Genomic DNA, 17,104 nt, shown 5'->3' on the forward strand with positions numbered 1-17,104 from the left:
GAGAGAAAAATTTCCAACCAACAATATTTTATCCAGCAAAGCTCTCCTTCAAACCTGAGGGAGAGCTTAAATTTTTTACAGACAAACAAATCCTGAGAGATTTTGCTAATAAAAGACCTACCCTACTTCAGATACTAAAGGGAGCCCTACTGACAGAGAAACAAAGAAAGAAATCAAACAAACAATGAGATATGGAGAAAGGTTCAGTACTAAAGAGGTTCAATATTGGTTCATTAAAGGACAATGAGAGACCTTCTAAACAATATAAATAAACAAAGCATAAATGCCCAGCTAAGTCCAAATAGAATAAATCCAAATAAACCCACCCCAAGACATATTCTGATCAGACTCTCAAATACTGAAGAGAAGGAGCAAGTTCTGAAAGCAGCAAGAGAAAAGCAATTCACCACATACAAAGGAAACAACATAAGACTAAGTAGTGACTACTCAGCGGCCACCATGGAAGTGGGAAGGCAGTGGCATGACATATTTAAAATTCCGAAAGAGAAAAATTTCCAACCAAGAATACTTTATCCAGCAAAACTCTCCTTCAAATTTGAGGGAGAGCTTCAATTTTTCACAGACAAACAAATGCTGAGAGAGTTTGCCAATAAAAGACCTGCCCTACTTCAGATACTAAAGGGAGCCCTACCAACAGAGAAACAAAGAAATGAGAAAGAGATATAGAGAATTTTAACAGACAAATATAGAACCTTACATCCCAAATCACCAGGGCACTCATTTTTCTCTAGTGATCACGGATCTTTCTCCAGAAGGACCATAAGCTGGGACATAAAACAAGCCTCAATAAACTAAAAAAAAAAAAAAGACAGTATAAATAGATGACAGTTGAATGCCAAGGATGAACTTGGATGGGATTAGAGGATGGAGAACAGGAGGCTCAAAGGGACACAGTTGAGACATAAGGAAAAGGAAATATAGAATGTAAGCTTTGTATCATTGTTGAATCTCTTGTACTTCTTAGCTGTGCTTAATAGGACTGCATAAAAGAATGTTCTTGTTCATGGGAAGTGTATTTGTGAATTATAGTGTTTGTCCAAGGATGTGTGCAGCTAGCTCTCATATGTTCAGAAGACAGAGCAATAGATGATGGATGATAGATAGGGAGGGAAAGAAACAGCGATATGACAGCATGTTAAAGTTAGTGGATTGGGTTATCGGGGGAGGGGGGTCAGGGTATGATGGAGTTCTGTGTATGGGGTTAGTATTGTTTTTGCAACTGTTCCTATAACTTTGAATTTATTTCAAAATTAAAAAAAACACATGGAAAAATGTTCATCTTCACTAGCTATTAGGGAAATGCAAATCAAGACCACAATAAGATATCATCTCACACCAATAAAAATGGCTGCCATTAAACAAACAGGAAACACAAATGCTGGCAAGGATGTGGAGCAATTGGAACTTTTATTCATTGCTGGTGGGAATGTATAATGGTACATGTGCTGTGGAAGACAGTTTGGTGGTTCCTCAGAAAACTAGATACCAAGGTTCCTATGATCTGGTAATTTCATTTCTCAGTATATACCCAGAAGATGTGAAAGTTATGACATGAACAGACATTTGCACACTGATGCTCATGGCAGCATTGTTCACAATTGCCAAGAGATGGAAACAATCCAAGTGTCCTTCAACAGACGAGTGGATAAACAATATGTGGAATATATATACAATGGAATACTATGCAGCAGGAAGAAGGAGCGGGGTCCTGAAACATATGGCAACATGGATGAACCTTGAAGATCTAATGCTGAATGAAATAAGTCACTCACAAAAGGAGAGATATTGTATGTTATCACTAACAACTCCCTGAACAATAAAAAATCAGTGTATTATAATGTAGGACACAGGGGACTTAGGGACAGACAGAAGCTAGTGAAGGGGGAATGACTATCTATTATGTACAGACATGTTAATGAGGGTGAACTTAAAGGTATAGGAATGGACAGGGGTGATGATAATTCGTTAATGGAATAGTAAGTATCTGTGCCACATTGAAGGCAAACAGTTTGAAAGTTGTTGTTTAAAGGCATGTATTCCATAAATTAGCACTACAAATAAATAAGTGCTTGCATGATCTACATCTAAGGTATGACACTGACACAAAGTGTTAACAGAGCAGTACATGGGAAAAACTACCCATTACATATTATAGACTATATTTAATAGGTATGCCTTACCAGTACCACACTAATACTAGGGATAAATAATTAGGGGCTGTTAAGAGATTCGGGGTTTTGGAGGTTATGATAATTGTTTAAAATTGAGAGCGATGATGATTCTACAACTAAGTGAAGAGAATGTGAGACCCTGATTGTTACCTTGGACAGAGTATACGCTAAGTGAAATTAGAAAACCCCTACATAATAAGTAAAGCCCTATTTTTGCGGCTTGCTCTTGCGAAACTCATGGCTGTAAAGGGCAGGCTAAGCCTATGTATAATTATGCCTAAGAGGCACCTCCAGAGAACCTTTTGTTGCTCAGATGTAGCCTTTCTCTCTCTAAGGCCAACTCTTCAAATAAATTCCTTACCCTCCCCCAGAGTGGGACATGATTCCCAGGGGAGTGAGTCTCCCTGGCGATGTGGGACATGACTTCCAGGAATGAGTCTGGCCCTGGCAGCGAGGGATTAAAAACACCTTCTTGACCAAAAGGGAGAAAAGAAAGGTAACAATATAAGGTTTCATGTGCTAAGAGATTTTAAATAGAGTTGACAGGCTATCTTAGAGGTTACTTTATGTAAGCTCCAGCTAGATATTCCAAATGGCCAGCCCTAATCAACAGTAGTCCCCAAAATACTAAAGAATACCTAGGTCCCTATCTGAGACTTCATAAAAGTTTTACTCACTAAGTTTATTTTTCAGAAACTTAAATCCTCCAGAGTGTTCCTATACCAGATAAATCCCCAAACTCATCCAAGCAGCCTCTTCAAGAACATCAACCAGATGCATCCCCATAATGTTGACACCCCTTTTCAATATGAAACAGTTAGGGTGATCACTGCCCAAATATTCCTGAAGATTGAGAAAGTGATCAAACAAGAGGTAGGAGGAGCAACACACAAGATAGGATTTAATAAAGGATTATAAATACTGAATATCTGTATCTTTTTTTTTAGTTTCTAGGGTACTAGAATAGCTAGAAAGAAACAGTTGACATGGTGGAACTGTTAACGCAAAACATTCTTTGAAATTTGCTCCATAGGTACTTCTTAAGTTGTACTTTGAAAGTTATCACTTTTCTGCATATATGTTATATTTCACAATAAGGAAATAATAGAAATTGTGATACCGTAACCCCTAACATTCTTTGAAATTTGCTCTATTACTACTTGTTAAATCATATGTTAAAAATTATCACCTTTCTGTATATATGTTATACTTCACAATAAGGAAATAACAAACTGTGGAACTGCAACCCACAACATTCTTTGAAATTTGCTAACTACTTGTTAAATTGTACTTTGAAACTTATCACTTTTCTGTGTATATGTTGTATTTCACAATAAAAAATACACTAAGAAAAGAAAAGTTGAGGCTAAACAGAACCCTGGCTTGCTGTAATCGGTGTGACGGAGTCCCAGGATGGGAGTTCTTTGGATGTGGGGTGGAAGCCTACAGGACAAGACTGAGAAACAGACAGCCACGGGTCGGCGGCAGGGGCTGGGCCACCATCAGAAAGCCCCAGATTCCAGAGAAAACATGGCTTTCTGACACCTTATTCTAGACTTCTGCCTCCACAACCGTGGGACAAATTTCTGTTGTTGAAGCCAAACAGTTTATGGCCTTTGTTACAGCAGCCCCGGCCAACTCAGACAGCCCTCAAGACTATGCAGTAAAAGTGTGCTTCATCTTAATTACGTGGTTTATAAAATCACTGGCTACAGAAGTTACAAAATTTGTTTACTCATTGTCTTACAATTTTTGACATTGCACAAATGCCTTCCTTGTCATGATATGTGAATGCCCTTTTCCAGTTTTTTCCCTATGTACATATTGTCCATCTTAAAGTGTTTCTTTGTTATTTCGTGCATCTGGGGGTCTCACTTGCATGTTTATGACATTTATCCAGTCCTCCCTGTCTGCTTTGCCCTTCATGCACCCGTGAAAAAGGAGACATCTGCCCTGCTTCTCCACGTAACTATAATTAGAGGCTGATGCCACAGGGTGGGCTGATGGGAGGCACGTGGGGAGGCTGGGCTGTCCCAAGTCCTGCCAGTGACCAGGGCACGCATGCAATTGAACCAGCAAGGGCTGCTGAGTGGAAAGTAACTACACTAGCCAGGACTTGTGTTATGAGGACAATGAAACAAATTTGCAAAGTTGGATCTTTTCCTCTGAACATCAACCAGAGTGAGAGAACCTGCCTGATGTGCACTTTAGGGATCACTTCAAATACAGGGATATTTTCACTTTAGACCATAAATTTTCATAGTCAATGGAAGGTGATCTGAGGATTCTGACAAGTCATTCCTTTACATTTCAATTAGTTTTTGCTGCAGAAGGTTAAAGTGTGATAAAGTGATGGGGTAGGACATTAAATAGGCCTTTAGAAATATGTGCACTTAATGGTTTAAAAACATATACTTGCTTGATTTTGTGACTTTCTCTGTAATTGATTTGGCTGTTGTACTTCTTATTTCATCAAATGCTGGATTATATGGCACTCTGGAGAGCTCTTGCCATAGAATTTCATCTGAAATAAGGTAAACAAAGGCATATTAATACCAACAAAGCAGCACTGAGACATTATGCTCTGTGTGTACCTAGAGAAGTCTACGAACGCAGAGGAAAAAAGGCAAACTCAATGGATATCTGACTTTTTGTTCTGAAATGCTTTGTCTAGTGAAGGAGAGCTCCACTTACCTAAATCCTTTCTAAAAAATTGTGATTGCACTAATACCCTCAATAGTAAACATTGCCCATTAACATTTCTGACTAGAAATTTGCCCCGAATTTCATGGTGTTTATTATCACAATTTTCCCACCTGCTCCTGTTGCCACTCTGACCCACCTCTGAGACTTTCCCCAGCTGCCCATAAAAAGTAGTGGATGCATGGAGGTATAAACAAAGCATAAAACTATTTAAGTTCACAAAATTCTTGGTTTATAAAACAACTGGTAATTCCTCTTGGCTTTATTTTTTTGAAATATACTTTCTCAGTCCCTTTAAAGCTTTCAGGTTTCTAGGCTTCCTGGTGGAGAGCAGTTCAATTGCCCCCCTATGTTTACTTTGTTAAGCCACAGAAAAATAGCAAATCAAATTGAATTGATTTTTGTATTTGTTCTGGGTACTTTTTGCTAAGGCTGTTGTACATTGGTAGATGGAATACTCCTCTCATGCAAGAGGTGCTTACATTAGGAACATAGTATTCCAAGAAAATTAACTGCCATATTCCCTTTAGAAATGATGAATTCTTACAACCTTCCCCTTCCTTGATGAACATGTTGACCTATGGTTCCTGAAAACCCTGCTCAAACAGAACCCAGCACTGCAGTGGTGACCTAACTGGGCCAAGGCCAACTCTGGGATGCCCTGTGCAGGTGAGCGGGTCCTCGGGAGATGGAGCCTCCCAAACCCAAACTAGATGCACATCTCCAGATGGACTCAAACCCTACTATACACGGGGGCTGGTTTCAGAGAGATTGGGGTCCCCTGGAAAGGGAAGAACAAGTCCTCTGATTCCTAGACATCTGTGCCAGTTTGCATGTATTATGTCCTGCAAAACACCATTATCTTTGATGCACTCTTGTGGGGGCTGACGTATTAGTGTTGATTAGGTTGGAACCTATTGGTTGAGTGTTTCCATGGAGATGTGACTAAATCAACTGTGAGAAAGACTTCTGATTGGATAGTTTCCATGGAGGTGTTACCCCATCCATTCAGGCTGGGTCTGAATTAAATCACTGGAGCCCTATAACAGAGCAGCCGTAAGTGACATCTTAGAGCTGCAGCTGAGAGACACATTTGGAAGATGGCTGTTAGAAGCTGACACTGACATTTTGGAGAACCCCATTTTGAAATGCAACCTAGGAATGAGCAGACACCAGCCAAGTGACTTCCTAGCTAACAGAGGTTTTCAGATACCATAGGCCATCCTTCAGTGAAGGTACCCTTTGTTGATGCCTTACCTTGGACATTTTATGACCTTAAGACTGTAACTTTGTAAACAAATAAACCCCCTTTATAAAAGCCAATCCATTTCTGGTATTTTGCATTCCAGCAGCACTAGCAAACTGGAACAACATCCATCCTTGAAAGCCTACAGAGTGAGATGGCAGGAGCTTCTGGACGAATTCATTCATTCAACCATGATCACCTATCAGTCAGTATGTCAAATCGTATCTGTCAAAGCAGATTCTTGAGGCCTCTTTTACAGCACACATGGAAGAACAAACCCAGAATTCCTGAGAGGAGGCAGCTCCTGGGAAAGGGCCCATATCACATGTAGAGATGTCCCCTATCCAAGTAGGAATCAGCAGGCAATGCTCTGAGTTTCCAACCTCTCTGACCCAACAGCTCCCAACACAGAGAGAAGCATCAGGGCTCACGCTATCTCGCAGACTTTTCTAGACCAAAGGTGATCCACAGTCTCTACTCCTATCTGCACATTAATTCACCTTGGAAGAAATTTTATGGGAATTTGGACAGCTTCCTTGAGCACACAGCTGTGGCTCTGGACCTCTGTACTCAGGCTCAGCTCTCTACTAAAAGGACTTCCCTGGGCTTAGATCTTCTCAAATGTGAAATGAGGGATGTGGATGAGATCAGTGAGTCCCACCTGGAACTGCCTGGAGGGCTTTAAAAAATCCTGGTGCAAAGGCCCATGAAAGGCCCAGAAAAGGACATGGAATCTTATCACTGGGGCAGGACCAGGCAGCCTGTTTGTGGCCACATCCCCAGGGGCGTCTCTTGCTCCTTTAGGGCTGAGACCACGGGAAGGGCTGTCTGTTCCTCAGAGCCTGGCCCCCTTTAATGTGCACAGAAATCTCCTGGGCACCTTGGTGAGGCAGAGGTGCCTCAGCTGGTTGAGGGGTCCTGACTCTGTGCAGTTTAACGAGCCCCCAGGCGATGCTGAGGCTGTTGGGGATGGACCACGTCTGAGCAAGGTCCTTCCCAAGAGTTATATTATTAGGGAGTTTGACTTTAGAGATTTGATTTTAGACTCACATAAAGCACCTTCCTTCCCCTCAAAGCCCAGGGAACAGGTTATCTGGGAGAAAAATATGCAATTCCATTCAAATACAGCATAAATATTTCACGTGAAGAAGCCACTTACCAAATATTTCCCTCAAGTTTTCCTTTATCCTTTTTGAATTTGACATGAATTCAGTAGCTTTAAGCTTCTTTGGCTTGAGATCAACTATGGGAAAATAAATGTTAACTGTGAATAAATCTTTCTTTGGATCTGCATGTATTTTTTCACGAAGCAATAATACTTTACACGGTATCTTGAGAGCAGCATCATGTAATTGGTCAGCCCTGGGGGGAAGGGCACTGGCCGAAGAGTTCCACTCCAACCTTGAGAACCCTGTGATCTTGGGCAGTAAAGTCCAGTGGACTTGGTTTTCTCATCTAGGGATGGTGAGTGTGGTGGTTTGAAGCTGTATGTACCCCAGAAAAACATGCTCTTAAATTTAATCCATTCCTGCGTGTGTGGATTCATTTTAAGTAGGACCTTTGGATAAGGTACTTCATTTAAGGTGTGACCCTCCTCACTTAGGACAGGTCTTAGTCCTCTTACTGGAGCCCTTTATAAATGGGCAGAAAGAGAGAGAAAGCCAAGGAAGCAAGAAGCTGAAAGCTACGAAATCCAGCAGAGAAGGGACAGAGCAGCAGACACCACCATGTGCCTTGCCATGTGGCAGAGGAGTCAAGGGTCACTGGCTGCCAGTCTTCCAGAAGAAAACATTGCCTTGATGATGATTTGATCTGGACATGTTTCTTAGCCTCAAAACTCAGCTAATAAATTCCCATTGTTAAGTTAACCTATTCCATGGTATCTGCTTTCAGCATCCTAGGAAACTATAACAGTAGGAAAGGTGTCAACTCAGGATGGCCTTGTGTGAAGACAGAGGAGAGAAAATGCCTTGTGATGTGTAAACCAACATACACCATCTTTTTTCTTACTCAGCTATCTGTTATGACATGCAGCAACTGACACATGTTCCAAGGATAGTTATGTTCATTGCTCCAATTTGTAGAGAGCAGAGGAAGAAGACACAGTTTTCAGTTTTTTAAAAGCAAAACTTACCCCTACTTAAGGAATGATGCCAAGAAAGAATTACTTTGACCATGATGGAAATATGTTGCTTTCTTGTTTTCCAGAAGAGGGAAAATGCTACTGCACACTCTACACTCATCCATTCTCTGAGACTAACCGGGAGGGCCTGAGTCTTTCCCTATTTTGATCTGTTTATTAAGCAAAAGGATTTCTCATTTCGTCATTTACAGATGGAAAATGAAAAGCAAATGGGAATAGTCTGGGGCAATGATCCCTGCCTAATGTCACAGCTTGTGCTGACACTCACATGGCTACTGATGCACAGGAATCAACTGAGCTTAATTATCGAAGCATCCTTTGGAGAGTTTCGTGCACAACACTGTTAGTTAACTTTATTCCTACACAAGTTCTTTTAGATCTACTGTAAATCAAATTTTCTTTACTTTCCTCTTGAGATTGTTCATTGTTAGTGTGTATATACACAAGTGATTTTTGCATCTAGATCTTGTACCCTGCAATTTTCCTGCATTTATTAGCTCTAATAGTTTTCTTATGGACTCCTTTTGATTTTCTATATAGAAGGCCATGTCATCTGCAAATACAGGTAGTTTTACATCTTCCTTTCCAAGTTGGGTACATTTTATTTCTCTTTCTGGCCTAACTGTTTCAAATACAACATTAAAGAACAGTGATGAAAGGAGGAATCCTTGCCATGTTTCTGACGTTAGGGTGAAAGTGTTTAGTCTTTCACTACTGAGTATGTTAGCTGTGGGTTTTTCAGAAAGGGCCTTTGTCATTTTGAGAAAGTTCTCTTCTATTTCTAGTTTTCTGAGTCTTTTTAATCAAGAAGGGGTGTTGAGTTTTGTCAGATGCCTTTTGTGCATCTACTGAAATTACCATGTGGGTTTTTCAACTGTTCTATTTATGTGGTATAATGCTTTGATTGAATTTCATATGTTGAACTACACTTGTAAAATGGGAAAATTCCTCCTGGTCATGGTGTATATCTGTTCAATATGCTGTTGGATTCAGTCTCTGGCATTTTGTTAAAGATTTTTGCATTGTGTTCATAAGGAAAATTGGCCTGTAATATTCTTTTTTTGTGATATCTTTATAAAGCTTTTGTATCAGGGTAATTCTGGCCTCATAGAATGAATTAAGAAATGTTCCTTCCTCTTGAATTCTTCGGAAAAGCTTGAGAAATTTGGTATTAATTCATTTTATAGTTGGTAGAATTGAACAGTGAGGCTATAGGTCCGGGAGTCTTCCTTGTGGAGAGGTTCTGATTACTGATTTAATCTCTGTACTTGCTATAGGTCTGTTGAGATTTTCTAATTCTTCCTGAGTCAGTGTAGGTAGTTTGTGTGTTTCTAAGAGGATTTCATTTCAGCTAGATTATCTAATTGATTGGGGTATAAGTGTTCATTGTAATCTCTAATAATCCTTTTCACTTCTTTAAGGTCAGTAGTGATGTCACCATGTTCATTTTTGATCACATTTATCTTTTCTCTTTTTTTCTTTGTTAGACTAAAGGTTTGTCAACTTTATTCAGTTTTGAAAGAACCACCTTTTAGTGTTGTTGATTCTCTCAATTGTTTTTTAGATTCTCTACTTAATTTATCACTTCTCATATTAATTATTTCCTTCATTCTGGGTTAGTTTGATCTTCTTTTTCTAGTTCCTCAACAATGAAAGTTAAGTTAATGATTTGAGAGCTTTCTTCCCTTGTATTTGAAATATGCATAGCTCTGAATTTTCTAAGGTGCACTGCCTTCACTATATCCCATACATTTTGTTATGCTGAATTTTTGTTTCCACTTATTTCAAAGTATTTTCTAATTTCTCCTGTGACTCTTTCTTAGCCCACTGGTTGTTCCAAAGTGTGATGTTTAATGTCCACATGTCTGTACATTTTCCAGTTCTCCTTATGTTATTGAATTCAAGCTTCATTCCATCGTGGTCATAGAAGTTATTTTGTATGATTTCAAAAGATTTTTTGAGACTTGTTTGGACATTGCTCTACCCTGGATAATGATCCATGGGCACTTGAGAATAATGTGTATTCTAGGATAGTTGGGTGAAATATATATATATAATGAAATACATATATATAATATATATACTATATATTTTAGATATAATTGGTTTATAGGGTTGTTCAAGTGCACTATTTCATTGGTGATCTTCTGTCTATTGCTCCAGCACTAATGAAAGTGGTATACTGAAGTCTCCAACTATTACTGTAGAATTGCCTATTTCTCCATGTAGTCCATTATTGTATGCCTCATATATACTGGAGCCTTGTTGTTAGGTACATATATATTTATAATTGATATCTCTTTTTATTGAATTGATCCTTTTATAATATATAATGTTCTTCTTTGTATCTAGTAACAGTTTTTGACTGACATTAGTATAGCCATCCCAGTACTCTTTTGGTAACTATTAGAGTAAATTATTTTCCACCCTTTTACTTTCAACTTATGTGTGCCTTTGGACACAAGATGAGTCTTTCTGAAACATCTTATGGTTAGATCATACTTCTTTCCATTCTGCCAATCTCTACTTTTTAACTGGAGAGTATAATCTATTGCCATGTAAGATAATTACTGATAAGGCAAGACATTCTTCTGCATTTTGGCAATTGTTTTTGTAAGTATTTTGCCTTTTATGTCCTCCTTTCCTCCATTACTGTCTTCCTTTTTGTTTAGATGATCTTTTATAATGAGCCATTTTTAATTACTTCTCATTTCCTTTTGTGTGGATTTTTTAGATTATGGGGTTACTATGGAAATTACATTTAACATCCCAAATGTAATACAATTTAATTTGTATTGATATTATCTTAACTTCAACAGTTTACACACTCTCTGGTCTTATATCCTCTCTTTCCTCACCTTATATTGTTCTTCTCACAAATTACATCTTTATATATTTTGTGCCCTACATCTTTATGCATTTTGTGCCCAATAACAAAAGTTTTTGAATGTTGTTATGCCTTTGAATATTAAGCCACATAAGAAGTAAAAGATGGCATTATAAACAAAACATGTAATAATACTGGCATTTATATTTATTCATATAGTTATCTATTGTCCTTTCCTGTCAATATGAAGGCCACCGTTAGCATTTCTTGTAAGGCAGGTTTACTGGCAGTGATCTTCAGTTTTTGCTTATCCAGAAATGTAAAATCCCACATTTGAAGGACAGTTTTGCCAGATATGTTATTCTTGGTTATGATTGTTTTTTTCTTTCAGCACTTTGTATGTCATCCCACTGCCTTCTGGCCATCATAGTTTCTAATGAAAAATTGGATGTTATTCTTATTAGGGATGCTTATATGTAATGCATCACCTCTCTCACTGTATTCAAGAATCTTTGTTCTTTGATTTTGACAATTTAACTATAATGTGTCTGAGTAGGGTTCTCTTGCAGCTTATCCTTCTTAGAGTTTCTTGAGTTTCTTGGATTTGTAAATTCTTATCTTTATCAGATTTGGAGAGTTTGGGAACATTAGTTCTTTGACAATTTCTTCTGTCCCTTTCTCTGTAGACATGGGACATCTATGACATATGTGTTGGTATACTTGAGGTTGTCTCACAGGTTTCTCAAACTCTGTTCATTTTTTAATTAGGTTGTCTTTCTGCTCCTTGGGCTGGATAATTTCAAATATCTTATCTTTAAATTTGTTGATCCTTTCTTTTGCCTGCTCTAATCTGCTGCTGAACACCCTCTGTTGAATTCTTATTTCAGCTACTGTATTTTTAAAAATATTTATTATGATAACATAACTACAACATAACATTTCCTCTTTTAACCACATTCAGCTGTACATAATTCAGTGTTTTTATTACTCACAATGTTGTGCTACCATTACCATCCATTATCAACCCCATACAGAAACACTGTTCCCACTAAACGCAATTATTATCCTTTCGGCTCCACAATTCTCTTTATATTTTCTATCTCATTACTGAATTCCTCATTTCAGTCAACTCTTGTTTTCTTTATTTCCTTTAATTCTTGGTCCATGTTTTCCTTTAGTCCACTGATCCTATTTAAGAGTGTTTATCTAAGATGCATAATTAGTAATTCCAGTGACTAGGCTTTTCCAGGATAGTTTCTATCAAATTAGTTTATCCTGTGTATGGGCCATACTTCCCTATCTCCATGTATGCTTTGTAATTTTTGTTGAGAATAGGACATTATATTGAGTATTATATTGAGTTCATTCTGGAAATTTATTTATCCAACTCTCAGCCCATTGGAATACGAAAAAGAGAAAAAAAGGGAAAAAAGACAGAGATGGAACGTAAGAAAATACTAACATATAAATAAAACACACCACATCCATGTGGTCCATCCATGATAGTCAGTCAAGGATCTGCCAGACCAAGAAACATACGCAAACACACACCAAAAAAAAGGTGAAAAGGGTGTACTGGCTTTTCACATCCTGGTAGAAGGTGGTAGGAGGCCAGATGCTGCTGCTACTGAGGGGACCAACCCGGAGGCTAGTGTCCATGCTGCTCCTTAAGGAAACTGACCTCAATGTTTCACACCACCTTTTGGAACATGAGGTTTCCTCTGCCCACCATGGTCCTTACCAACTGCTCCTGGAATATGGACTGTGCTTCCATAGCTGCCGCCATTTCCACACATACTGCAGTGTGGTCAAGAATATGGACTAGACACTGGTTAGCACAACTTCACTTGCAAACCCTGAAAGCTCAGCAGCCTCCCCATCAGCCAGCACTCCTGCAGTTTTTCCAAGTGAACAATCTGCTTTCAGGGTTACCACCCAGTCAATTCCAACCTCTTTTCCAGGTCATTCATCTACCTGGTAGAGGGAGCAATCTGTAAAACTTCGTACTCTGCCATCTGCCCAATTAAAAATCCTTCAGGATAAAATCTTTATCATGTAGTTCACAAAATGCTTTGATAATGGAAGTTAGTAATAACGTTTTTGATGGTCTTATTATTTTAACATGGAACAAATACCTGCCTTATTTGACAGCTAAGTATGTTTTATCAACGTTTTTCTAACGTACAATCAGCCACCTTAAAGTGTTTCCATATTATTTCATGAATTTGGGACTCACTTGCATCTTTATGCATAGGTGGCCAGCTTTTTCACCTCTGCTTTGGCCTTTGAGCACCAGTGCAAAGGAGGAGCCCACTCTACTCATCCCTGCAGATATTTACAGAGGCTGATGCCCACAGGGCAGGGTGATGGGGAGGGACGTGGGAAGGCTGGGCTTTCCTGAGTCCTCCAGTAACTGGGGCACACATGCACATTTACCTAGCAAGTGCTGTTGAGTGGAAACTCATTACTCTAGGCAGAGCTTGTGTTATCAGGAATCATGAAACCTACTTGCAAAGTTGATCCTTGTCTTCTGCCTAGCAGCCAGTGCATGAGAACACCTGCCTGACACATGCACTAGAGGAATCACCCCAAATACAAGGATATTTACACTTCAGACCATATACTTGCACAGTTGATAGAAGTTACACAGAAGATTATGGATATTTCTTTCATTTACATCTCAATTTTGTTTCCCCTTAGAAGATGAAGATTGTTAAAGTGATCAGGTAATACATTTAAAACAATAAAAAGACCTTTAGAATTTGAACACTTAACGGTTTAAAAATATACACTCGCCTGGTTTGGGGATGCTCTTTGTAGCTGATTTAGCTGATGAACGTCTTGTTTCATCAATCGTTGGGTCACTGGGGACTTTGGAGAACACTTGCTGTGGAATTTCATCTCAAATAAAGTAAACAAGGGCATGTTAAGACCAGCCATGAAGATTGAGTTACTTCGTTCTGCATGTACCTAGAGTAGTCTATGAATTCAGTGTATAAATGACACAAATTAATGGACATATGATATTTTTCTCTAAAATACTTTCTTTGGGAAGGGGAGATCTGTCTATTTAAATCATTTCTGAAAAAATGTGGTTGAACTAGTGTGCTGGTTTGGATGTATCATATCCCCCAAAATGCCATGTTCTTTAATGCAATCTTGTGGGGGCAGACACAATAGGGTTGACTAGGTTGGAACCTTTTGACTGTTTCCATGGAGATGAGACTAGTAACACCTTTGATTAGGGTGTGACCTGCTGATGGGATTATTTCCATGGAGGTGTGGCCACATCCATTCAGCTTGGGTCTTGATTTAATTACTGGAACCCTATAAAAACTCAGAAACGGAAGGACTTAGAGACGCTATATCTGAGAGACACATTTTGAAGATGGCCATTGAAAGCTGATATTGACATTATGGAGAATGCCATTTTGAAACAAACCTGGAAGCAAGCAGACGCCAGCCATGTGCTTTCCCAGCTAACAGAGGTTTTACAGATACCATTGGCCATCCTCCAGTGAAGGTATACTTGTGTTAATGCCTTAATTTGGACATTATCATGGCCTTCACACTGTAGATTTATAACCAAATAAACCCCCTTTATAAAAGCCAATCCATTTCTGGTATTTTGCACAACGGCAGCATTAGCAAACTGCAACAACTAGATATCGTGGGAAGTAAACACTGAATAATAATAGAATATGGTTAGAATTTTGCCCCAAACTCATGGGATTTGGGTTACTAATTTTCCTACCACATCTCTGAAATTTTCCCCAATCTGTTTCATATAAATAGCATAGAATTTGGGGCATAAAAGTGAAGTATAACAGATTTTATGATTCAAAAGAGCTCTTTTGTTTTAAAACCACTGCTAATTTCTCATGGTTACAATTTTTAAAAACATATGAATTAACCATTTCCTATTAAAGTTTCAGGTTTCTACCTATCTATGGGAGAAAGCAGTTTTCTTCCACTTTTGGGTTTACTTTACAATGGCACAGAAATATATCATCACAAATTCCATTGATTTTGCATTTGTTCTGAGTCCTTTCTCAAAGGCTATTTGAATTTTAGTGGTTTGTCTACTTACTCAATGGAATAGCTAGTTACTTTAGGAACATATTACTCCAAAAAAAAATTTACTACCAGATTCACCAGCAAAATAATAAGTTCACATCACCTGCCCCTATCCTGATTAATGTGCTGACCTACAAATCCCTGAAAATATTGCAAAAATAGAAACCAGCACTGTAGTGGTGACCTAACAGAGTCAAAGCCAACTCTGGAAGAGTCTGTGCAGATTAGCCTGGGTGATGGGATCATCCCAAACCTGAACCAAATACATATCTACAGGTATACCAACATCCACCTGTATGGGGCTGGTTTCAGAGAGATTGTGGTCACCTGTAAGGACAAGAACAATCCTCTGATTCCTAGACATCCATCCCTGAAAGCCTTCAGAGTGGGACTGCAGGAGCTTCTGGATCAATTCATTCAACCAACCATGGTCATCTATCAGTTAGTCAGTTAATAATTCAAAGGAGATTTATTGAAGTACCCTTTACAGCACACACAGAAGAGAAGAAAACCCAGAATTCCTGAGAGGAGGCAGCACCTGGGAAAGGGCCAATATCATGCATAGAGATGTCCCCTTTCCAAGCAGGAATCGGCAGGCATCACTCAGATCCCAACCTCTCCCACCCAACAGCTCCCGACCCAGAGAGAAGCATCAGGGCTTATACTTCCTCACAGCCCTTTCTCAGGCCAAAGGTGATCCTCAGTCTTGACCCCTGACCCCACAGCACAGGCACCAGGCAGGGGAGATTTCACTGGAAATTGGACCCTTCCTCAAGCACACAGTTTTGGGTCTGGATCTTTCTGCTCAGGCTCAGCTCTCTGCTACAGAGGACTTCCCTGGGCCTAGATCTTCTCAAATGTGAAATGAGGGATGTGGATGAGATCAGTGAGTCCCACCTGGAACTGCCTGGAGGGCTTTAAAATTCCTGGTGCAAAGGCCCAGGAAAGGCCCAGAAAAGGACATGGAATCTGATCACTGGGGCAGGACCAAGGAGCCTGTTTGTGGCCACATCCCCAGGGACGTCTCTTGCTCCTTTAGGGCTGAGACCACGGGAAGGGCTGTCTGTTCCTCAGAGCCCGGCCCTCTCTAACGTGCGCAGAAATCTCCTGGACACCTTGGTGAGGCAGAGGTGCCCCAGCTGGTTGAGGGGTCCTGACACTATGCAGTTTAACGAGCCCCCAGGCGATGCTGAGGCTGCTGGGGATGGACCACGTCTGAGCAAGGTCCTTCCCAAGAGTTATATTCTATGATTTTATTTATTTCTTAGATATTTGACACTAATATTATTGATTCTACATTCAGGACAAAGCTCTTTTTTTTCCTTTGAAACATCAGGAACAGATTATCTTGGAGACAACCTTGATTAAACATGCAATTATTTTCAAAAACATAAACATTTGACATGAGGAAGTCACTTACCAAATACTTCAGCCATGGGTTCTACTAGCTCCATTGAACTTGAAGGAAATTCAGCACTTTTCAAGTTCTCTAGCTGGGGATAACCTATGGGAAAATAAACTTTAGCTGTGATCAATTTTTATAAGATCTGCAGATTCTTTATGGATCAATACTAATTTTTGCCTCTTCTAATGCAAAGAGCTTCCTCATTCTATTTTTTTTTTAATTTTTATTGGAGGAGTGGTAGGTTTACAGGAACACCATGCAGAAAGTACAGACACATATGCCACCCTTCTGACACTCATGGTTTTCCCTATTATTAATGTTTTGCACTAGTCTGGTACCTTAATTACAACTGAAAAAACAATGTATTTATATTATTAACTATACTCCCTAGTTTACATCAGGGTTCACTCATTGTTTCATACAGTTCTATGGCTTTTTAAACATTTTTATTCTCATAACATGTATATAACCTAAAATTTCCCCTTGTAACCACTTACATGTATTTATTATG

General features: G+C 39.2%; 1 protein-coding gene across 1 annotated transcript in view; it reads right to left on the reverse strand.

Annotated features, from left to right (window-relative positions):
• The window catches only part of LOC119512148, a 237,717-nt gene that overhangs the window by 179,958 nt on the left and 40,655 nt on the right, over positions 1-17,104 (reverse strand). Inside the window, exons 3-6 of the mRNA XM_037806639.1 lie at positions 16,609-16,692; positions 13,908-14,012; positions 7,301-7,384; positions 4,612-4,716 (exon numbers count right to left, since the gene is read on the reverse strand). Coding sequence (XP_037662567.1) covers positions 4,612-4,716; positions 7,301-7,384; positions 13,908-14,012; positions 16,609-16,692 — 378 coding nt within the window. The remainder of the gene's footprint in view (positions 1-4,611; positions 4,717-7,300; positions 7,385-13,907; positions 14,013-16,608; positions 16,693-17,104) is intronic.

The sequence above is a fragment of the Choloepus didactylus genome, chromosome 17 (genome assembly GCF_015220235.1).
Source record: "Choloepus didactylus isolate mChoDid1 chromosome 17, mChoDid1.pri, whole genome shotgun sequence".
Lineage (NCBI taxonomy): Eukaryota > Metazoa > Chordata > Mammalia > Pilosa > Megalonychidae > Choloepus > Choloepus didactylus.